General features: G+C 40.8%; 1 protein-coding gene across 1 annotated transcript in view; it reads right to left on the bottom strand.

Annotated features, from left to right (window-relative positions):
- Positions 1-5,343: 5,343 nt before the first annotated feature.
- LOC129776927 (uncharacterized) overlaps positions 5,344-24,704 on the bottom strand; it is a 77,658-nt gene continuing 58,297 nt past the window's right edge. Inside the window, exons 10-11 of the mRNA XM_055782872.1 lie at positions 8,180-8,310; positions 5,344-8,114 (exon numbers count right to left, since the gene is read on the bottom strand). Of these exons, the coding sequence (XP_055638847.1) occupies positions 5,487-8,114; positions 8,180-8,310 (2,759 nt within the window). The 3' untranslated portion in view covers positions 5,344-5,486. The remainder of the gene's footprint in view (positions 8,115-8,179; positions 8,311-24,704) is intronic.

Raw genomic sequence — 24,704 nt, 5'->3', positions numbered from 1 at the left:
GCAGCGCGAGACAATCATTTGTCCCTTTACCTCGGCGGAAGCCAAACTGCGTATTTGACAGCAAATTGTTCGCTTCAACCCACTTGTCCAAACGAAGTAGTATCATTTTCTCTAACAATTTACGAATACAGGACTTCATTTCCCCCCCCCCCCCCCCTTCTTATTTGCAAAAAACTCAGACAGCCAGTTTTCGCAAGCCTCTTTTGAGGCCAACTTAGTATCACCAAGAGCGTTTTGCATGGATCGGAAGAGATGATAATCACTTGGAGCCAGGTCCGGACTATACGGTGGGTGCAATAGGACATCCCATCCGAGCTCCCGTAGCTTCTGGCGGGTCATCAAAGATGTGTGAGACTGAGCGTTGTCCTGGTGGAAAATAACACCATTCCTATTGATCATTTCTAACCACTTCTGGTCAATCGCCTGCTTCAAACGGTCAAGCTGCTCACAGTAGAGAATCGAGTTGAGGGTCTGGCCATAGTTGAGCCACTCATAGTGGATGATTCCCTTCCAATCCCACCAAACACACAGCAAAACCTTCCTGGTCGTCAATCTGGGCTTGGCGATGGTTTGGGCTGGCTCCCCGCGCTTCGATCACCACTTTTTTCGCTTTAGGTTGTCGTACGTGATCCACTTTTCATCAGTCACCTTCTTCTTCAAAAATGGGTCGAGTTCGTTCCGTTTTAGCAGTGCATCGCAGGCGTTGATTCGATCTAAAAGATTTTTTTGCGTCAACTCGTGTGGCACCCATACATTCAGCTTTTTTTGGAATCCAATCTTCTGCAAAAGGTCCCAAACGGTTTTATGGTCTATACCCAGATCCTGGCCAATCGAGCGAGTGCTCACATGCCGGTCTACTTGGATGATTTCAACGATTTTATCGGTTTCCACGACGATTGGCCTACCAGTACGGGGTGTATCTTCAAAAGCCACTACACCAGAACGAAATCGATCAAACCAACGATCAAAGCTGTGCTGTGCGAATCGTTAAAGTATCGGGTCCATAAACTACATGAATTTTTTCGGCCGCCTTCGTTGCAGTTTTACCTCGCATGTAGTAAAAACGTAAAATATGGCGAACTTCTTGCTTGGTGGACTCCATCTTTGACGCGCTATAACTTGAGACTGAAAAGGACAATCACAACACTATCAAAACAACACTTGTAGCACAAATTGTCGTCTTTAAATAGCCGTATAGTATGACCCGATGCGACAAGTACAACACAAGATATGTTTAAGTGTTGCCATATATTGACAATATACGACATTTCTTTTTCCCCAAACCGATATATTATATCAAATATAATATGTCACTAAAATTATAATATCACTTATTTAATAACATAATTTTATCATCTCGTCTCAGGAAATTCTGATTTGCTTCATATCTATCAAAATTTCTGTGATTATGCGTGGTCAATATGATGACGATGATGTTGAATTAAAGAGGCTTTAAACTTTTCATTTCATTCGCCTCTCGTGGTCACTACCTAACGAATGCGCCTTTTATATACGATGACGTCAACTATAACCACAAACAAGTTTTGCTTCTTGGAGTCTACATCGGTGATATGCGGAGAAATATATATTCAGAGGCATAACTGAAAATCGCGTTTAATCCAGCTTCGTAATCGAATTGATTTAGGAACACATACACCAACAGTGGGTTTTACAAGCATTCCTCGAAAGTCGCCATCAAAATCACTCTGCACGTTGATGTTGATTTGTCCAGCCATCTATCAGAAGAAAAATCAAATTATTAATATGAATTTTTTGTTAGAAATAATGAACAATGCTCTCTTATCGCTTCTCTTCTTCGTCGTTCCTGTTCCAATTTACACAGTTCGGCTCGTTCGGCTGCTGATCGAACCAAATTGTGAGGTGAGGTGTACTCGAAGAGGAACTTCCTTGATTTGATCTTGACATGGTTGGAGCGGTCGATAGCCTGCGTACGGGACTTCATGATAACTAAATTCTGACCTTTCAGTTGTTGAAGAATGGTGTTATTTGAATCTGCAGCTTTTCCCAACCAAAACGAAAAAACAAGGAGTGGGTTCCATTTGTGATATAACCGCATCTAAATCAATTCTCAATAAATGGATGATGGATATTTTGTTTTCCCTTGAAATTGTCTTGTGATCTGTTCAAATATGTACGAACTAATATTCTTTCGCTTGTGGTCTCTTTTTGATGTTCGACATTCAAATCACCAAACAAGCTTATTGAATCCTCCGTACATCCGAAATATCGTTTCCGTAATATAAAAAATAATCACGGGAACACCTAGTTACTTACCCAAATGTGTGCGAAATCATATTTCACCCCTTGCGTGCGTTCACAAGCAACTGATTTTGGGTGTCCGTTCATCACGACAGCAAAAGAGAAACGAACAGAGGTTGGTTAGCCGACGCAATATGCATCATGCATCAACCTCAGACCAATCGAGACTGAAATGAAATCTCAAGAAGCTATCACTATTCATCAGGGCCCGAAATCTTCGAAGGTGAAACATGAGGACCGACTCTATTCTCAGTAGCTTTGCTTCGACTAGAACTGCTTCGGCAACAAGAAGTGAATTAACTAGAAAATGAATTGACTAGCGTTGACTAGCGAGGATGACTGATGAACTATTCCAGTCAGTGGTTATTATAACTGATGCGACTAATGAATACAAATCTCCCTCTTCATTCTATTTTATACGTATGAGTTTTTTTCGTGTACGATACAAAAAAATCTAGCTCAACTGTAGCGTATGTCAAACCACGTTGAACTCAAACATCGATACATGCATACAAGATACATGGGAGAGAGAGGAACGAATTCGTTTTGGGGGAAGTCACTTCAAAATGCAATGAAGATAATTTGACTGGGAAGAATGAAATAAGATAGTCGAGTCGTGGAGAGGGAAAGCGACTAAACACCCGAATGACTATTTAGTCGTTTTGCCGGAGAAACTGCGCGAAGAAGCCAAGTCATTTCCAACTGAATACGGATATAGTCAGTCAGATAGTCAGCTGACTATCCACAGTTGACTATGACTATGCCGAGCCCTGCTATGTTCGCGTTCGAAGCAGTCTTGATCTATTGAAACAAGTTGAAATTTTTTTTGTGATCCATATACTCGTATATGTATTATAGGGTAGCAATGGATACATGTTGTTTTATATGATATACATATTATGTTATACAGTAGAACCTCGATTAGGACCGACCGCGGTGCGGATTATCCGCGAAAGTGAGTTCCCTAATAAATCTATAAACCTTCCCGAAATTCGTCAGTGAGGTCAGTGAGTGTCAGTGTCTTGCTTTTTTGTTTTGGTCATGGCTTTCACATTATCTGATCACTGATGTACACGATCTTACAGATTGATAGTTCAATAATTTCCGTATTGATGAAACATATTTTTCATGCTAAAATATCTTTTTTTTGTTTGCACCTCATGTTTAGTCTTATATTGCGTTATCCGCCATATTCGTTATAGGCAATTAAACACTTTTGATGCTTGGTCAAAGAAAATCCGTTCTCGATGGCCTGTGTTGCTCCTCCTTCCTTCTTACAGTTTCGCTACATCAAATTGTTCCTCTTCTGTAGGCGAACAGAACTGTACTGCACAATACATGAAAAGTTTGTTCAATGAGCGGGAAAGCTTGCTGTGTTTATGCTACCGTTTCCCTCTACTTGTAAAGTTTTACCAAAGGTTTTTTTACTTTAGATACATACGGTTCAACAATAGTAGGAAATGGCATAATAAAAAATCCAAGTTGAGCCGTAATTTTTGAGATAAAGGGGTGGTCCAAATCACCCCATATGACCAAATCACCCCCTGTTACCCTACGCAATTTTAATATTTTCCGTCAGTAAAGCTTCCATACTGTCATGAGTAATATGTTCTTGCATTTAAACGATAAACGGAACAGAGGAATGCAGTTTTAGTCCTTGATGTGAAACTTTTTTATTATGTTTTTTTTATTTATTTATGAAGTAAGCAGCAAAAAAACACAATTGAAATGTAAGTTAAATAGTTCAAACTAAGTATCAACAGTGTGATAGTACGAACCAAATTTGGCATGTGAAGATTTTAGGGTGCAAGGAATGTTTCTATGGTGGTTACTTGCCCTTCCCTCCTCTCTAAGTGGAGGGCTCCTACACAAATGAAAAAAAATGCTGCATTACTCGAGAACTAATCAAGCAAATGGAGCCAAATTTGGGATGTGAGGGTTTTTGGATACGAGAAATGTTCTATGTTCTATGATGGTATGACACTCCTCGCTCCAATGCATTATTACAATACACATATTTCAACCAAACATCATAATTGAAAATTTTTGGAAAACTCTGAACAAAAATGGGAAAATTCGGAAAATTCAATCCAAAAAATTCAAAAAATAAATAAAAATGGATCGCCGAATGTGTTGATAACAATAAAACTCGAGGAAGGTGTTGTCCGATTTAGGGCTGTATTTATTCTATCATATCTGTAACGGAAAAACATGTTATTTGCAAGTGGTTGATAAATCTTGAACGAGAATTGTATCTGAAAATAATCTGATATTATAATGACGAGTTTTTGTAGAAGTACTAGGAATTTTATAGTAAAAGGTAATTTTAAAGGGTAGATTGGAGAATAAATCAATGAAAAGTTCTGCGATTGGACCCACGAACGTGCGCTTAGTAAGAAAACGTGAATGTGATAACGAAAAATAAATTTTAAGCAGGACGAAGTTTGCCGGGTCAGCTAATATATAACAAAAACCATCTTCAGAGAAAAATGTACACGAATAAATTCGGCTCTGTTTTTTAGCTTTAGCAAAATAAACAGATGGGATTAAAAAGTGTGAGTCGAACTTTTTTTTTTTTTTTTATCTTCGCTTATTTTTCGTCGGCCTATTTCCGCCACTTTAGTGCCAATCACCGACATCAGGGAGGCGACTCCACCTGTTCCTACCTATCAGACTCAACAACTCATGAGCCGGGCCAACTTCTTTTACTTCCGCTCCGAAGGAAGACGTAACCAGAGATTTTTCGCCTCAGAAAATCCCAACGACGCCAGCTGGGATTGAACCCAGGCCGATCGGATTGTGAGGCTGTTACGCTAACCATACAACCACTGGCGCCGTCATGAGTCGAACTTACTGTTCTTTAAAATAACACACTGCTCGATATGTCGCATGTTCCTTCAAATTAGGAAAAATAATGTTTTTGCCGGTTGAAATTAGGACCAAAGGGTGCAAAACATTTCCCATCATTATAGGTAGTATGAATGCAACAGTCTATTAAGTTCATAGTCTTTTCAGGAGAATTCGGATGAATTTTATTTTTTGTTCAATTTTCAAAGGGTTAACTCTTGGTAGAAACTACTTGCAATTTATTTTGAAATGATCGATTACAAACTTTTCACCGTCTAATTTTGTTGCTTGGTTTTCGTGTTTACTAAATGACATTGCAGTTTTATGGGATTGTTTCCCTCAAAAAAAGAAAAACACCTTTATGCTACATCTATTTTATCCTTAGTCATTATGAGAGGATTTGTCAAACAAGACACAGCGTCTTTCACTGTGTGGTAAATTATATTTTTTATCTGCAGTTTATCCTCGTGATTCGAATGGGTGTGTGTAAGATGTCGAAACTCATTAGTTAATTTGAAACAATAAGAAATATTTTCTGGGGAAACAAAATCCTCCGCAACTTTGATACAATTGTGCAGATTGCGTACTTGGTGTGGCGCTCCGGCGGGAATGAATATGGCATCTCCAGAGCACTGCACAATCGAATAACCTTCTACATTGTATTCTTTCAGAAGTCGCTTGCGAAGATTAGCATCTAAATACCATTTCTGGTCGTGAATTGGGTCGTGATCAGTTTTTATGCTACCGCCTTTCTCGACTTCTATCTTATTCAACAACGATCGTATTTTATCAGCATCTTTTGCGTGATATATATGCCAAACAGCACCCGGCAATTCATCCTTCTCGTTTATTCTTTGCCGAGTGACAGCATCATATTCGTCTGCGTCGATGGCGTCCAACACTTTTTGGGCATATTTAGCTTGATCCACATCCTTAGGTACTCCAACATAAACCATAATGTTTACAGCATCCGATATATCCAGATGAAGATTTGTGGTGCCCTTTGATGGGTGTAATGCAGAACCGTATGCACTGTACATTTTCGGTCCGAGATCAGGTCTCACAAAGAAGCTGCTCAATCTGCTTGCCAAATTGAGACGTCCTTCACGGCGCGTGTACTCTGCCAATGGAAGACACTTCATCAGATCGCTGAATCTGGTTGGCATCATCTCCGCAAAATCATCCCCTGGCGGCCAATCTTTCAATTTCAGTACCATCGGTCTGTCTCTCTCATCCAACAGACGCCGTCCGATTCGCTCAAATCCTTCCCAAAAGATCTTCATTTTCTGGCTCTTTACCAGCTTACCATTGAGACAGTTGATGAGATCATTGTCCTCGTCACCAAAGTCATGCCCGAATGAATGTGGATACCAGAGACTCATATCTAACGCATTTGAGACGTGTGACACCATAACTGGTTGACCACGTTCCCACTGGTCATGAAAAGTTGTATAGTTATTGTTATCCAATGGGTCCAAGAGCCGCAACAAACGACCATTACAAAGCCATTGGTGAGCGACATTTGGGTACAAACTTTCCGAGATATGTAAGTTCATGGTACGTTCGCCCTTGTTTTGAAATTCAATACTGTTTTTCATGTGTCTGTTGTATTCCATAATTTGTTTGTCGTCCGTTAGATTATCCGAGCTGTTCTGACCTTTCAAGAATACGAACTCGTCCAGAAAATCATGCAAAAAACTCTGAATGTTTGAATGGTTCACTTGAATGTCAGCCGTGAAGTCTACCAAACATTCCGATTCCGAACATTTTTCGGTCAGGTGTTTTTCAAAGAGACCAGATATATTTATCGATTTGTCGAATTTTAACAGTTGCTTCACGATCATGTTAAACGTTTTCCAGTCGAGTTTCGGCGATGGCCTGAACCGATGTTTATCACTGTATGGTTTCTCCTCGGGATGATTGGATTCCTTCAATACTCCCTCGCCTTGTATTTTACTGCCATCGGCAACGACTTCGAGTATGTCGTCGTTATCTGTAGGTTCAACTTTTCCACTAATGTTGTTGACCATCTTATCATCGCTGTTTTCTTTCTTTTCTTGATCTTCCAATGGTTCTGCACGTGGTGTAGAAGATTCTGTTTCAATAAATTTGTTATCTGTTGAATTTTCAACGTTTTCTTCTGTTTTTTCGTCGGTCATCGCCGTTTGAATTGTTTTAGCATCCATCGGATTTTCGGCGTTTTCTTCAGTTTTCTCATCGCTCGCCATCGTTTGGCTGGGTTTAATATTTGTTGGATTTTCATCGTTCTCCACTATTTTTTCGTCACTCATCATTGTTTGGATTGCTGTAGTTGAATTTTCAGCGCTCATTTCTGTTTTATCGTCGTCCGTCGTCGTCGTTTGCATTGCTCCAATGTCGTTTGAATTTTCATCGTTTCCTTTTGTCTTTTCGTCATCCGTCAATTCGCCGTCTTTTATGAAATCCTCCAGACTTTCAATCTTTATATCTTCCTGGAAGCCTTCGAAACTATAGCTTTGTTTCTCTCTTCGATTCATGAGTTCATTCTCTTGATTTTTATCGGCACTCAATTCTCTGCCAAATATAACCTTACAACAGATGGTTCCATCGGTATCCCTGCTGAGAGTACTTTGAATATTTTTTATCGTGATCGATATCATTTTCGTCGTATTGATGTTATTAATTTTCATCGGGTTAGTGTTATTGTCTGCTCCGTTAGCATCCTTACCAACATCAATTGTAATTGGAAGGATAAACTCCAACTTGTCTTTGATTTTTCTGAATAATGATTCCTTGCTAAGAGGACATTCACAGTTCAGAGGAATCTCCAGCAAAGCACATATTCCGTGCATCTGTCTTACTAATTTGTACAAGCTGTTGCTAGGGATGATTTGTGTAAGCATGAGCTTTTCCGGTAGGTGGGGCTCCTTATTTGTGCAGTTCAGCCACATGTATCCATCGCGGTCTCTCATGATTGTGTCATTCTTACAGGTACCATGTTTACGACCCTGCATTTTGAAATAATTTATTAAAAATACTGACAGCCTTTGGGGAATGTTATTCGAATCCTTACCTTGTAGCAATCAATGCACACCACGAAACCACAAGTAGAACAAACCCAATGATAGTTGAACAAGGTAGTAGAGCATACATCACACATTTCACGTACACCTTGTACGGCTTGCTTCCAGGCAATAGTTTTATCTACAGGGAAAATAAATATTTGTTACATATTGCGAAACAAATTTGTCATACTAAATCAACTATATAAATAAAAATGGAAGGCCAAGTGTGTAACCCAAAGAAGGAATGTTTCGATTTGAGCCATCTTTATATTGTTATATTAGGCTGTCAAAAAAGTCCTGCGGTATTTTTTTTGAATTTTCATTTGTTCATAAAATTAGTTCAATCATCTGTTTTAAGTTCATTGGTTCGACAACTCGCAAGCAGATCGGACAAGTTATTAATCGATCCAACAAAGGTGTTTTTTTCACATCGAATAATAGTGTGCTTTTTCATCGGTTGCGCTTGCGAGTGTAGCGAAATTTAAAGTGGTGCGCGCTGAGCATCCAAATCAGACACATTCATCACACACGCCACACAGCCGCGGCAAGTAGAAATTTATTTTTCTTTTGTTTCCCTATCATTCCTTCTTCCTTCTGTGCACGATATACACCATTGTTCAACTTTGTGTTAACCAAATCGGCAAACGTTGGCATTAGGGGTGATAATTATTTCTTATATACCGTTGAATTTTTATTGGAACTTTTTTTCATTTTAGCATTTTATTTGACATAAAATAAATCATAACCTTATAAAAAAATATTTTTTTTTCACTCATTTATTTATTTTGAATCATTATATTCTGTTCATATCGAACAGTTGACCGATTTTTTTTATATGGCTGAGGGCGGGAAGGATCCCCCATCGACGCCATTGAATATTTCCGATACCGATCCTCCTCCTGAAGAGCAGGAAGATGAAGCAGAAGTTGAGGAAGAAACTTCTGTATATGAAATTGGAAGTTCCGAAGATGAGGACATTGACGAAAAACAGGATTTTCGTCCAAAAGAATACCATGAAGGCTCCAAAGGCCCATTCATTGTATACTTTAGACGAAAATCTAAACCTCTCAATGTCATTCGTATCTCGAAGGAACTTACTCAGAAGTTTTCTGCAGTTACCGAGATTACACGGATGGGGCCAGACAAACTACGAGTTGTCGTCTCAAGCAGGACCCAAGCGAACGAAATCACGCGCTGCGACCTCTTTGCGATTGAGTATCGCGTATACGTGCCCTGTTGCAACGTCGAAATAGACGGCGTAATAACCGAAAAGGGTTTGACTCGAAAAGAGATTATCGATGGTGTCGGTCGCTTCAAGAACTCATCACTAAAAACTGTGAAGATTCTTGCATGCGATCGACTGAAATCTGTGTCACAAAATGACAAAAATGACAAAAGGGTTCTCAATCGGACAAACTCTTTTCGTGTTACTTTTGAGGGTTCCGCCCTTCCAAACTACGTTGCAATAGGTGCACTTCGTTTACCTGTTCGGTTGTTTGTACCCCGGGTAATGAAATGCAACAAATGTATGCAACTCGGTCACACGGCCGCCTATTGTTGCAATAAAAAACGTTGCGCAGATTGTGGAGACAGCCATGATGAGAATCCTTGCGCGAAAAAGCACAAGTGTCTTCATTGCGGCGGGACTCCTAATGATCTTATCCAATGCCCGGTGTACAAACAACGAGGGGAGAAAATCAAGCGTTCCTTAAAGGAACGTTCCAAGCGGACTTATGCAGAAATGCTTAAGAATTCCGTACCAACGAATCAGGACAATCCCTACTCCATTCTGCAGAACGACGAGCCTGTTGCTGACGCTCCCAATGCAGGAAGTTCCGGTACATCGCAGGGTGCCGTCAGGAAAAGAAAAATTACTTCTTTTCCATCACTCCCCAGAAAGACGACCGAAACTTCCCAAGTTGGAATGAAAACTCGAATTGAACGTGCTGAGAATAGACCGAAGCAAGTACCTCCTGGTTTAAGCGGTTCTTCTACGCACCAGGGGTCCTCAGCACTTCCCGGAGCAGCACCCACCCCGTCTGTTCCTTTTTCGCGGTCGAGGCAACAGCCACAATCTGGTTTGCTTGCGCTTTCTGACCTGGTGGACAACATTTTAAATGCTTTAAATATAAATGACCCTCTTAAAAGCATAGTATTATGTTTGCTTCCGATTGTGAGAACATTTTTGAAAGAAAAATGTGGTTTTTTAGCAGCGTTCATTTCCCTCGATGCCTAATTCAGTGCAAGAGGTCAAGGATTTGACCACTGTAATACAGTGGAATTGCAGAAGCATCATCCCTAAACTAGATCAATTTAAATTTTTAGTTCATAGTTCTAACTGTGATGTATTTTCCCTCTGTGAAACATGGCTTTCTTCAGCCGACGAGCTGAATTTCCACGATTTCAACATTATTCGCCTCGATCGAAATGACTCGTTTGGTGGCGTACTATTGGGGATCAAAAAATGTCACTCCTTCTATAGAGTCACTCTCCCATCGATGACAGGCATTGAAGTTGTCGCTTGCCAGACACAAATCAATGGCAAAGACTTCTGCATTGCCACGATATATATTCCTCCAAGAACCATGGTCGGCCGCCATCAGTTTTTTGATATCATCGAGGCATTGCCGGAGCCGCGGCTAATCTTAGGTGACCTCAACTCCCATGGAACAGCATGGGGGTCACACTACGATGACAGCCGTGCCACGTTGATTTATGATCTGTGCGACAACTTCAACATGACAGTTTTAAATACAGGGGAAGCAACTAGGATAGCCAACCCTCCTGCACGGGCAAGTATGCTAGACATATCACTTTGCTCTTCTTCGTTATCCCTGGATTGCACGTGGAAGGTAATCCAAGATCCCCACGGTAGTGATCACCTGCCAATAATTTTATCGATCGCCAATGAATCAGGTTCTCGTGAGTCAGTCGATATTGCGTATGACCTCACCAAAAATATTGACTGGAGAAAATTTGCAGAAACAATATCTGAAGCACTTGTTTCAATGCATGAACTTCCTCCACTCGAAGAGTATAACTTTATATCGAGTTTGATTTATGAAAGCGCACTTCAAGCTCAAAAGAAACGTGTTCCTGCTACCACTTTCCGACGTCGTCCTCCATCACTTTGGTGGGACAAGGAGTGTTCAAAGGTCTACCTTGAAAAATCATCCGCTTTCAAAAAATTCAGGAAAACTGGATTAGTGGAATGGTTTCGAAAGTACCAAGCTCTAGAAGCCAAACTAAAAGGTGTGATTAAAGCAAAAAAGCGAGGATATTGGCGGAAATTCGTCAATGGTTTGTCAAGGGAGACAGCTATGAGCACTCTTTGGAATACGGCTAGGAGAATGCGTGGCTGGAACCATACAAATGAAAGTGAGGAATACTCTGACCGTTGGATTTTCAAATTTGCAAGAAAGGTTTGTCCCGATTCCGTTCCTGCACAAAACGTCGTACGCGACATTCCGCTCCAATGCGATTATGAGAATTTTTCGATGGTAGAATTCTCAATTGCCCTCCTCTCATGTAACAATTCAGCTCCGGGGTCGGACAAGATTAAATTCAACTTGTTGAAGAATCTTCCTGACTTGGCGAAACAGCGTTTGCTGAACTTGTTCAACAAGTTTCTGGAGCTGAATATTGTCCCGCATGACTGGAGACAAGTGAGAGTGATAGCCATACGAAAACCCAACAAGCCGGCTTGCGATCACAACTCGTATAGGCCGATTGCAATGTTATCCTGTATTCGTAAATTGTTAGAGAAAATGATTCTTCTTCGTTTGGACAAGTGGGTTGAAGCGAACAATTTGCTGTCAAATACGCAGTTTGGCTTCCGCCGAGGTAAAGGGACGAACGATTGTCTCGCGCTGCTATCTTCTGAAATCCAAATCGCATTTGCTCGTAAAGAACAAATGGCTTCCGTTTTTCTCGATATCAAAGGGGCATTTGATTCAGTTTCCATGGAAATTCTCTCAGAGAAACTTCATAATCGTGGACTTTCGCCAATTCTGAATAATTTCCTGTACAATTTACTCTCAGAAAAGCACATGTTTTTCAATCATGGCAGCTTGAAATCTTCTCGATACAGTTTTATGGGCCTACCACAAGGCTCCTGCCTAAGCCCCCTCTTGTATAGTTTTTACGTCAATGATATAGATGATTGTCTAACTAGAAACTGCACGCTGAGACAACTTGCAGACGATGGAGTTATTTCCATCACCGGTACTAATCCCGCCGTTCTGCAAAAATCCTTGCAAGATATCCTGAACAACCTGTTCACGTGGGTTCTCAAGCTGGGTATCGAATTCTCTACGGAGAAAACCGAAATGGTCGTTTTTTCTAGGAAGCACGAACCCGCCCATCCAGCTTCACCTATCTGGCAAAGCGATCAGGCACTCGATGTTTTTCAAATACCTTGGAGTATATTTTGACTCTAAATGTACCTGGGGAATACACATTGCGTATTTGAAACAGAAATGCCAGCAAAGAATCAATTTTCTCCAAACAATAACCGGAACATGGTGGGGCGCCCATCCAGGAGACCTCATTCAGTTGTACAAAACAACGATATTATCAGTGTTAGAATATGGCAGTTTTTGCTTCCGATCAGCTGCCAGGATTCATATTCTCAAGCTGGAGAGAATACAATATCGTTGCTTGCGTATAGCAATGGGGTGTTTGCATTCGACACATACGATGAGTCTCGAAGTCTTGGCAGGAGTACCCCCGCTTACTCTTCGATTCACAGAATTATCCTACAGATTTCTCATCCGTTGCAAGATCATGAATCCATTGGTGATTGATAACTTCGAAAATCTACTCCAACTGACTCCTCAGTCAAGTTTTATGTCTTTGTACCATGATTTCCTTACCCATGAAGTGCACCCTTCACCGGGCATCTCCAACCAAGTTTGCTTCCCATACTTTTGCAATTCCTCTGTCAATTTTGATCTGTCCATGCGACAAAAAATCCATGGAATCCCAGATCATCTACGCTCCGATTCTATTCCGCCGATATTTTCGGCAGAATATGGGAAAGTTAGATCTGATAAAATGTTCTTTACTGACGGTTCATTCATAAACGGGTCCACTGGCTTCGGCATCTTCAATGAAAATTCCAGTGCCTCTTTCAAACTCAAAGATCCTTGTTCCGTGTATGTCGCTGAACTGGGTGCGATATACTACGCACTAGGGATCATTGAAACACTGCCCATCGACCATTATTTTATTTTTTCAGACAGTCTCAGCTCAATAGAGGCAATTCGTTCAATGAAAGTTGATAAACGCTCATCTTATTTCCTAACAAGAATAAGACATCTATTGAGTGTTTTGGTCGAAAAATTATTCAAGATTACCTTAGCATGGGTTCCCTCTCATTGCTCGATTCCGGGGAATGAGAAAGCGGACTCGCTAGCTAAGGTGGGCGCTTCAGAAGGCACACTTTTTGAAAGGCAAATTGCCTATAATGAATTTTTTCACATTCCTCGTCAGGACACACTCGTTAGTTGGCAGCGCATGTGGAGTGAAGATGAGTTCGGTCGTTGGTTACACACGATTATCCCTAAGGTTTCGACGAAAGCTTGGTTTAAGGGATTGAATGTAGGTCGTGATTTAATTCGCGTGATATCTCGGCCTCGGACTATGTCCAATCACTACAACCTAAACGCGCATCTCTATCGCATTGGGCTCGCAGCAAACAATCTTTGTGATTGTGGCGATGGCTACCACGACATCGACCATATTGTCTGGTCGTGTATCCGATTCCATGCTGCTCGCTCTCAGCTCTCTAGAGCACTGAGAGCAAAAGGCAGACAATCGGATATCCCCGTCCGGGATATCTTAGGTAGCCGTGATCCTGATCTTCTGCTTCATCTATACCTGTTCCTCAGAAACGCCGATGTCAACGTTTAATGATGTTTCCTTCGTTGTGTCCCTGTTTCATATCCCTCCTATCCGATCTATAAACTTTTACTTAGTCGCGGCAATACATACACACACTCTTTACAGATACACGGACCAAAGGTTGTGCAGTCCACTGATCATTCAACAAGAGCCAAAGGTTGTATCGCTCATGACAACTCTACACGAGCTGATGTTTGCGCCGGCTAGTGACCATTCTATCCTGGATTCCTCGAGTCGAGAAGACGCACCACGCTAGATATGGGGTACAGACTAGGGGGCGTTGCTGATTAATGGTCAGCTGCATCCCAAAAGGAAGTATCCCGTGTCGGGCACAGGTACAGAGCATTGGAGACAGCAACATCACAATTACGAAAACACTTGTAATACTAACCTCGAGCCAACCGCGAGTAATCGGTTACATATTACTAACATAGTTATAAGGCAAACATTGTCGAAATATTGAACTCCCGGCTCCGTCAGGTTGACGCCATATGAGCCTTAATAAAAATATATATTTTGGATAAAAAAAAAAAATCTGTTTTAAGTCAAATATGCGCCGTTTTGTTCGATGACTTGTTCCCAACGAGATGCCAACTTCATAATACCCCTGTTATAGAAGCTCGCTTCCTTATTGGCAAAAAACTCGGATAGCCAATTTTCACAGGCCTCTTTTGTGGCTAATTTCTGACTACCTAGCTCGTTCGCCATGGACAAAAACAGGTGGTAGTCACTTGGTGCAAGGTCCGGACTATACGGCGGATGCCTCTGTTTATCAAAGATGGCCTCTTCTTCATGAGTGCTACCTTCAAGCGGTCCAGTTGTTGGCAGTACAGGTCCGAATTGAGCGTTTGGCCATAGGGAAGCAGCTCATAATAGATTATTCCTTGACAATCCCACCAAACACGCAGCAGAACCTTCCTGGCCGTTAATGAGGGCTTGGCCACCGTTTGAGCCGCTTCAGCGGACTTCGACCATGACCGTTTGCGCTTCACGTTGTCGTAAGTGACCCACTTTTCATCGCCAGTCACCATCCGCTTCAGAAACGGGTCGATTTTGGTGCGATTCAGCAGCGATTCACATGCGTCGATACGGTCAAAGATGTTTTTTGCGTCAACGTGTGTGGCACCCATACATCGAGCTTCTTTGTGAATCCAAGCTCTTCAAATGGTTAATAACGGTTTGATGACATCCCCAGCTCTTGGCCGATGCTACGGCTGCTACTATGCCGGTATTTCTCGGCTAATTCAGCGATTTTGTCGCAATTTTCGACGACAGGCCTTCCGGAGCGTGGCGCATCTTCGACGACCTCTACACCAGAACGAAAACGTTGAAACCATCGTTGTGCGGTGGAAATGGCAACTGTATCGGGTCCATAAACTGCACAAATTTTATTGGCAGCTTGAGATGCATTTTTGCCTTTGTCATAGCAGTACTGTACAATATGTCGGATTTTCTCTTTATTTTGCTCCATATTTGCGACACTATAACTCACGAACGACTTAACCAAACAAAACACTGTCAAGGACTATATTATAGCGCGCAAAAATACCTTGACATCTTGATAAGCGTTAGTTCATTCGATATTTGGGCTAACGAAATTGATCTTTGTTCGAAGGTGGAAATGGATTTTCAGGGCAAATTATGCACTTATATCTATATAAATAAAAAAGGGAGGTGTTGCTGAGCGCAAAACCCGAAGAAGGAATGGTCCGATTTGAGCCGTCTTTAAGGGTGGGTTTAGACTAGTGATATATTCATGTGAAGAAATATGATGAGATTTATAGAAATCGCATCAACCGTTTACACTAGCGTGAACTTATATAATGAATATATTCATATTTTCGGTGAATTTATTCACCTAAAATAGAACTGCATCCAACTTTAGCGATTTCTCACCAGTGAGAAATTCACAAGCGTTTACATATGCTGAATTTATTCAAGTTATATATACCTCGAATAAGTGTATCATATTTATTCTAACCCGTATACACCTATTTTCACGTGAATAAATCCATCTATAGCTATAGATCTCCCTAATGTAAACCCGCCATAACAGTTCGACTGAAAAGTTCATAAGGTTGACGTCTAGATGACGCTTCTTGCAAAAATCTACTTGACTATCACAAAGCACCATACTTGTCAAAATTTGACAACAATCGGTCGATTGGTTCGTGAGTTACAGCATTGAAAGTGAGGCAACTTTTGTTATTGTGAAAAAATGGAAAAATTACAAATCAATGAAAAAGGTGGCAAAATTGCATGAATTGGGTTTCGAATTGCTTCCGCATCCACCACATTCTCCAGATCTGGCTCCCAGCGACTATTTTCTGTTCGCAGACCTGAAGAGAATGCTCGCTGGCAAGAAATTAAATTAAGAAAATTAATTAATTAAATTAAGAAATTAATTAAGACCGATGATGAAGTGATTACCAAAACTGAGGCCGATTTTGGAAAAACCGAAAGAGTACTATAAAAATGGCATCGAAAAGTTGTAAGATCGCTTTAATCCCTTTATTACCCTCGAAGGCAATTATGATGCGTAATAAAATTGAATTTTGCTTTTCTGTGTTACCTTATAAACTTTTCAGCCGAACTGTTATGAACCTATATTCCATATTCATGCGTCGATTTTTCACGTATTTTAAAAAATTACTTAAAAACTTCGACTTTAAGGTTTGTATCTCTATTTTGTCGTCGAATGTATCGGAAGTACTACATTATTTTTTTAGGTGCGGGTGTCGATTCAGCTTCCGCTCCTTCTCTTCTATTTATCGAGGTTATTTTTCGAAAAAGGAAGGCATATAACATATTCTTTGATGCATGGGCCATATCTCTGGAGATGTGTTCCTAGCATCGATGCTCTTTTTTAATGAAGTATTTTTATGCAATACAAATTCACTACATATATCTAAAACCACCGTTTATTAGCACCTGGTGAAGAATGGTTTCGTAAAACGCTGCAACGGATGGGTTACATATTATTTGACAAAAACAATTTTCACATTAGCGATTCACTTCACCACGTATCGTGAAATCTTTTTTTTCTTACGAGTATGGAAGCTGGAGCGCAGGTGGATGTTGTGTACACCGACCTCAAGGCTGCTTTTGACAGGGTTGATTACACCATACTGCTTGCTAAACTTGAGAAGCTTGGTGTATCTCCGAGACTCAAATATGTGTACGAATTGGATCTGATTTTTCGGAGAATTTTACCAACAGCTCAGGAGTACCTCAAGGCAGCAGCCTTGAACCGTTGCTTTTTTCCATCTTCATGAACGAGATCGGATTGAGCCTCCCAGCTGGTAATCGATCATTCTATGCGGATGATGTTAAAATGTATCTAACAGTTCGAAGCTCAGCTGATTGCTTACGCCTACAGCATCTGATAAACACTTTTGTAGAGTGGTGCACAAGAAATTATCTCACACTAAGTGTCCCAAAATGTAACGTTATAACATTTCACCGAAGACTCAAGCCAATAACGTTTACATACATGATCGATTTTCAACCTTTGCTACGTGTGGAAAAAAATATTGATCTTGGAATTACGCTTGACTCTGCCTTAACGTTTAAGTCGCATTCAAGTATGGAAAAGTTCATTCGCTCATTTCTCCACACATAATTATAAATCACTCTCGTATCTGCTTGGAATAATCCTGGCGAAAAGAATGCAGCAAGCAATCGTAAGATTGCACGATTAATCATTTTACATTCCCCGACCATCTTCATTCGGAACCGATAGTGAACATAACAAAACAAAGAATGGAAAGCAACATTCAATGAATGAATACTCCTTTGGAAAAATCGCACGAAACAAAATAACAAATGAGTCAAAATAGACTGAAACTGCGTGTATGTATGATTTTATTTTCCCTTATACTCTTTTCCTTGTAAGCATTCAAGTACACACCCGCACCTTCCCGCTCACCAATAACTTGCGTTAATATGGTCTTTTGCGTTGGCTTAGATCGTTTCATACTAGAAACAAAAAAAAAGACATTGCAATACTGCACAGGAAATAACTCGTTTTCAACTATCTACCTATATTTTACTGCCGCGATCGAGGCTCAATGTTTGCTATTTGAGTGAAAAACGAATGATTTTGCACAGACGCAAGCAAAAGTTTCCAATTTGATTCTATCACTATCTAACGTCATCCCGAGAAGCAAAAAAGAGAATGCAAAATTTTCTGAGAATAGATGAGCGGAATCGAGACAATATTTTCCGTTCTAATCGAGAATGAACTTTGCGAAGAAGATAGGTGAATGTTTTCTGTCTCAAATAAAGTGAGGCATAAACGGAGAATAGAAGGGTGATTTTATCTGTGGGTGAGTTTTATCTGTGAATAAGTGTTGTTGAACGAATTTTGATGCGATTTTGCCCATACCTGGTGACCATTCATGTCATTACTCGGACATAATTACCAGGGCTAATAAGCAACTCGGATTCATGTTCAAAATCTCCGATGAGTTTCGCGATCCAACCTGTTTGAAAGTGTTTTTTTTCCAAAATATATATTGCTCTATACATGTGCCCGACACGGGATGCTTCCTATTGGAATGCAGCTGACCATTAATCAGTAACGCCCCCTAGTCTGTACCCCATATCTAGCGTGGTGCGTCTTCTCGACTCGAGGAATCCAGGATAGAATGGTCACTAGCCGGCGCAATCATCAGCTCGTGTAGAATTGTCATGAGCGGTAGAACCTTTGGCTCTTGTTGAATGATCAACAGTGGACTGCACAACCTTCGGTCCGTGTACCTGTAAAGAATGTGTGTGTATGTATTTCCGCGACTAGGTAAAAGTTTATAGATCGGATAGGAGGGATATGAAACAGGGACAAAACGAAGGAAACATCATTAAACGTTGACATCGGCGTTTCTGAGGAACAGGTATAGATGAAGCAGAAGATCAGGATCACGGCTACCTAAGATATCCCGGACGGGGATATCCGATTGTCTGCCTTGTGCTCTCAGTGCTCTAGAGAGCTGAGAGCGAGCAGCATGGAACCGGATACACGACCAGACAACATGCTCGATGTCGTGGTAGCCATCGCCACAATCACAAAGATTGTTTGCTGCGAGCCCAATGCGATAGAGATGCGCGTTTAGGTTGTAGTGATTGGACATAGTCCGAGGCCGAGATATCACGCGAATGAAATCACGACCTACATTCAATCCCTTGAACCATGCACTCGTCGAAACCTTAGGGATAATCGTGTGTAACCAACGACCGAACTCATCACTCATCACATCACATGCGCTGCCAACTTACGAGTGTGTGCTGACGAGGAATGTGAAAAAATCGTTATAAGCAATTTGCCTTTCAAAATGTGTGCCTTCTGAAGCGCCCACCTTAGCTAGCAAGTCCGCTTTCTCATTCCCCGGAATCGAACAATGAGAGGGAACCCATGCTAAGGTAATTTTGAATAATTTTTCGACCAAAACACTCAATAATTGTCTTATTCTTGTTAGGAAATAAGATGAGCGTTTATCAACTTTCATTGAGCGGATTGCCTCTATTGAGCTGAGACTGTCTGAAAAAATAAAATAATGGTTGATGGGCAGTGTTTCAATGATCCCTAGAGCATAGTATATCGCACCCATTTCAGCGACATACACGGAACAAGGATCTTTGAGTTTGAAAGAGGCACTGGAATTTTCATCGAAGATGCCGAAGCCAGTGGACCCGTTTATGAATGAACCGTTTGAAAGTGTTGTTCTGCACGCTTGTTCGATCAGTTCTGGAATTCGGCGTGGTTGTCTGGTGTCCTTAACACATATTATGGATTGCTAGGATCGAATACATTCAAAAGAAATTCGTCCGTTATGCCCTGCGTAATCTTCCGTGGAATGATCCAATCAATCTTCCACCCTACGAAGCTCGATGTCAGTTACTAAGACTGGAAACACTTGATTCCAGAAGATTAGTTAGCCAGTTAGCCAGGCGATGTTTACAGCTGAAGTGCTATTGGGTGAAATAGATTGTCCTGGTATTCTCGCGGAACTGAATATTTATGCTTCTGAGAGAGTTCAATTCAATTCATTCTATGGATTCTCCGATTTCAACCTATCTGCTGAATCTTTTCGTTGTCGGATTCATCGAGGACTACATGATCAAGAGTGATTGCCGGACCCTTCCTACGATGAACTATGCCAACTTTTTGTTCTTTTTTTTTATTATCGATGTTTTGACCACCATTATTGTTGGTCTTTATTTTTTTTTACAAAGTTTTATGTCAAGATATGAGGTTTTTACGCCACTCTGGCTTTTCCCCATCCGTTTTCAATATGACAACACAAGTCAGATGAAATAAATAAAAAAAAGACGAGTGGGTAATGTCGGTGACATAACCGGAGTAACGTAGGACTATACAAAGGGGACAGCTTTTGCTAAATATATATTTTAAATATATTGTTTTATTTTCTTCTCCTACGTGAATACCTACCTATCTACCTGACAAATGGATTAGTTTACTGTTTACTCTTTATGAACATGTTGGGGTTCTGAAAAGAACCTTTAGTGTTGTGTTTTTGCGTTTTTTTTACAAACTTGATTCTTGATTTTTTTCTGAAGGCTTTGTACTTATTAAATGTTCAACGCCGGGCATCTTTCGGCGTATGCACATATCCTACAATCAAAATGATGGCTGTGATAAGGAATGCATAGGTGGTCATCAGCTCATTCACTATCACATATTTCACTATTGACCACATTACCGTACCTTAAACTGTGGTTTCGGAGACGAATGAATTGTAAGATTTGTAGTCTCCGCAAACAAAGTAAATAAAAATGAAAAAGAACTGAGGTTTTGGAGACGAACTCTACGATCTGTCGAGAAATAAACGAGTTATAAGCGTTCTGAAAAACCAACAGTAAATACAGCGACGGATGACCTTCGGATTAAAGTCCTTTAAAATAAGAACAGAGCAGCAGGAAATACATAGCTCATCGTGTTGCTCCTTAGTTATTTCTCTATGCAATGCAGATGTAACGTCAGTCAATTTTCAACATCAGTTATCAACCAAAGAAAGTAGTTCTTGCTACCGAGAAAATTCGTTAATGCCATCCTGCATACCATGTGGTGTAATTTGAAGCCACTTTTAATTCGGGAACCATGCATGGGTTTGTGAAAACTGAATGATCAACTTAAAAGACCCCAACCACCAATAAGTTCAAGAACAAGCATAAACAAAATAAATCAGTTTATATTATATGTCATATTATGTCACTTTAGAATGCATTGGTATTGTGAAAAGCTTTTAATAACTTTTCTTTGAAAGGTTTAATGGCCCTGAATAGCGCCGTGTTTTACGGTGGCTGGTTTTGCCACCAAATCAGTCTGTATAAACAATCTTTTTCCTTCTTCTACCTGCTGCCGTTTTGCGATTGCGTTTGCCACTTGCTGAAACTAGTTGTTGCTACCGAACCGAATGTGCTCTGTTCTGTAGGCGGGTTTTCTTATTGTCGTGAGCAGCTTCGCAAGCCAACTCGAGCACTCCGGCGGCCGAAATTCTATAACCGCTATTAGGTATACTACGGGTGCTCCGGCACCAATCCGTTGATGCGATGTGATGTGAAACGATGCCATACAACCACCCTGATTTACGGTTTCAAAGAGAATGATATATTTTTCAGCGGATCCGCGCGTTTTGTACTTTAGCGGTACACGCTTACAGGATAGAGACAAATTGGCAAACTCAGCCAAAGGGGCGAGTCCAACGAGACGAACGAATGAGCGTTAAAAGGCAGCGATGGCAAAAAATCACATTCATTACGATTTGTTCGCTCGTTGGATTCACATGCAGGCTAAAAAGGGTCCTTTTCAGGATCACAAAAATATCTTTAATCTAAAGAGTTTATTTTTTTTTATCCCATTTATTTATTAGGCTCATTAGCATTTAGCTGTAACAGAGCCGGGTTTTAATCGTGTACATGTACATATGTTTTATGTTTCTATGAATTGTGAATTACACAGTAGTTAGTAGTAGCCATTTAGGCGTTAAGTTTTCTGTTCCATTACATTATGGTAAATTACACAGTAGTAGCCATTTAGGCGTAAGGGTATTCTTTCTGTTCATCCATTGTTCAGCAGACCGGACAGCGGAGACAGTTGATATTGATCATTGTTGAGTTATTTATAGAACAGCAGCCCGATGTTTCTTGCAGAGCAGAGCAGTTGTATGGATGAATCGATCTTTGTTCCACCGTGGATCGATTTCCATCGCTGATGATGGTTGCGTGGACATAGTTATTCTATAACAACACAAAGATGGTCAATTGAGGGCCCTGAGTTTTGAACTCACGATCGATCGCTTGGTAAGCGAACGCGTAACCAAGTGGCTACGAAGACCCCCAAAGAAAAAAAAAGAGTTTATTGTTTTGTTATCACTCGATATCCCCATATTGTTCGGCTAAACCTTCCTGTTTAACGATTGCGTTTGCCACTCGCCACAGCTTTCACAGTTGGAAAATTTCTTCCCATCCAGCTTGTGACATGTTGTATAGTAAATTATATTTAATGCGACGTGCCGAAGCACCACTCAGTGTCGCATTGGAGGCGATTTTAACCTTACATTTGCGATGACAGTGGTACAGTGTCGACTTTCAATGTGGGGTCATAATTTGGACCCCGAACTCTATGTTTACAAAAAAGTCCAAATAAATATGTCGCATTACAGGTCCGTTCAATTAGCTAAATGTCGACTGTACTTTCAATCTAGAAGCAAGTTAAGAATTGGTGAAAATTGAATAATCGGGAAAGTCCCCAACCATCAATAAGCTCAGATAAACTGCCAAATTCTCATACTCATCATATCCTGGAAAACAAATTATGAAAAAATCAATTTGTGTTTTATTATTATTTGGGGTACTGTATTTCGTAAACTCTTGTTTGGAAGGTTTAATGGCCCTGAAAAGCGCCGTGTTTTATGGAATGGTTCCAATTTAGAAAACTTAGTACTCGTGGTTTTGAAAAAAAACCATTTCGAACGCCCTCGATGCCGTCTTGTTCTGGATTTGCCACCAAATCAGTTTGTATAAAGAACAAACGTTTTTCTTATGCTATCTGCTGCCGTTTTGCGATTGCGTTTGCCACTCGCCACTCGCTGCAATTGCCTGTTGTTGTCTTGATGTCCACCGAACCGAATGTGGTCTGTTCTGAATGCGGGTTTTCTTATCGTCGCGAGCAACTTTGCCAGCTAACTCGAACACTTCGGCGACCGAAACTATATAACGCCGACTAGGTGGACACCTACGGGAAATTGTAGACCAACACGGTTCGAGCGGGATTTTGCCTTTCCCTTCACTTTTCCTCCTTTGCCATGTCCAGACATGGCTGCTTGTGTTGGTTTGTTGATGTGATGTGATGCGAACCGATGTGGTGTACGGTTTGAATGAGAATGATCGTTACGGCAGCGGAGCGGGGATTTTTAAGCTGACTGGCTGGCTCGAGAATTACGCATATGTGAGACTGTGACTAATGTTTCGTTCATTTTTGACGTAGAACTACGTCTAACCGGAAGATATAGGGGGTGAAATGGAAATCTAGGCACTGAACAAGTAGAAAAAAAATGCAAGATTTGGAACGCTTATAACTCGAGCATTTCTCAATAGATCGCAAAGGTTTTTGCATCAATTGATAGGAAATATATCTACGCATCTATCATAACGAATAACATTTCATTTTTCTTGAGATAAATAATTGAATAATTGTGAAATATCAAGCATTGTCAAAATGCACTATGTGCCCATTTTTGATTGGTCCATTTTGTGCTCCTCAAATCGTACCGACCAAAACGGGCAACCAGAGCAGCAGCGAAATAGAATGAAGCACGATTGGAAAGGAAAAAGAAAAAAATGAACGAAACGTTGGTCGCAGTCTCACACATGCGTAATTCTCGAGCCAGTCAGCTTAAAAATCCCCGTTCCGCTGCCGTAACGATCAACATCAACAAACCAACCCAAGCAGCCATGTCTGGACATGGTAAAGGTGGAAAAGTGAAGGGAAAGGCAAAATCCCGCTCGAACCGTGTTGATCTGGAGTTTCCCGCAAGGGTAGCTAGGCCGAGCGCGTTAGTACCAGTGCACCAGCCCACCTAGCCGGCGTTATATAGTTTCGGCCGCCGAAGTGATCTAGTTAGCTGGCAAAGCTGCTCGCGACGATAAGAAAACCCGCATTCGGAACAGAACACATTCGGTTCGGTGGACATCAAGACAACAACAGGCAGTTGCAGCGAGTGGCGAGTGGCAAAGGCAATCGCAAAACGGCATCAGGTAGCAGAAGAAAAAAGTTTGTTCTTTATACAAACTGCTTTGGTGGCAAATCCAGAACAAGGCGGCATCGAGGGCGTTCGAAATGGTTTTTTTTCAAAACCACGAGTACTAAGTTTTCTAAATTGGAACCATTCCATAAAACAAGGCGCTTTTCAGGGCCATTAAACCTTCCAAAAAAGAGTTTAGGAAATACAGTTCAATGCTTTCTAAAACATTATCCAAAATAATAATAAAACACAAATTGATTTTTTCATAATTTGTTTGCCAGGATCTGATGAGTATGTGAATTTTGCAGTTGTTCTGAGCTTATTGATAGTTGGGGACTTTCCTGATTATACAATTTTCACCAATTCT

The sequence above is a fragment of the Toxorhynchites rutilus genome, chromosome 3, assembly GCF_029784135.1.
Source record: "Toxorhynchites rutilus septentrionalis strain SRP chromosome 3, ASM2978413v1, whole genome shotgun sequence".
NCBI classification, from domain to species: domain Eukaryota; kingdom Metazoa; phylum Arthropoda; class Insecta; order Diptera; family Culicidae; genus Toxorhynchites; species Toxorhynchites rutilus.
Note: the sequence above shows the minus strand (reverse complement) of the source record. Positions and strands in the feature narration are given on the sequence as shown.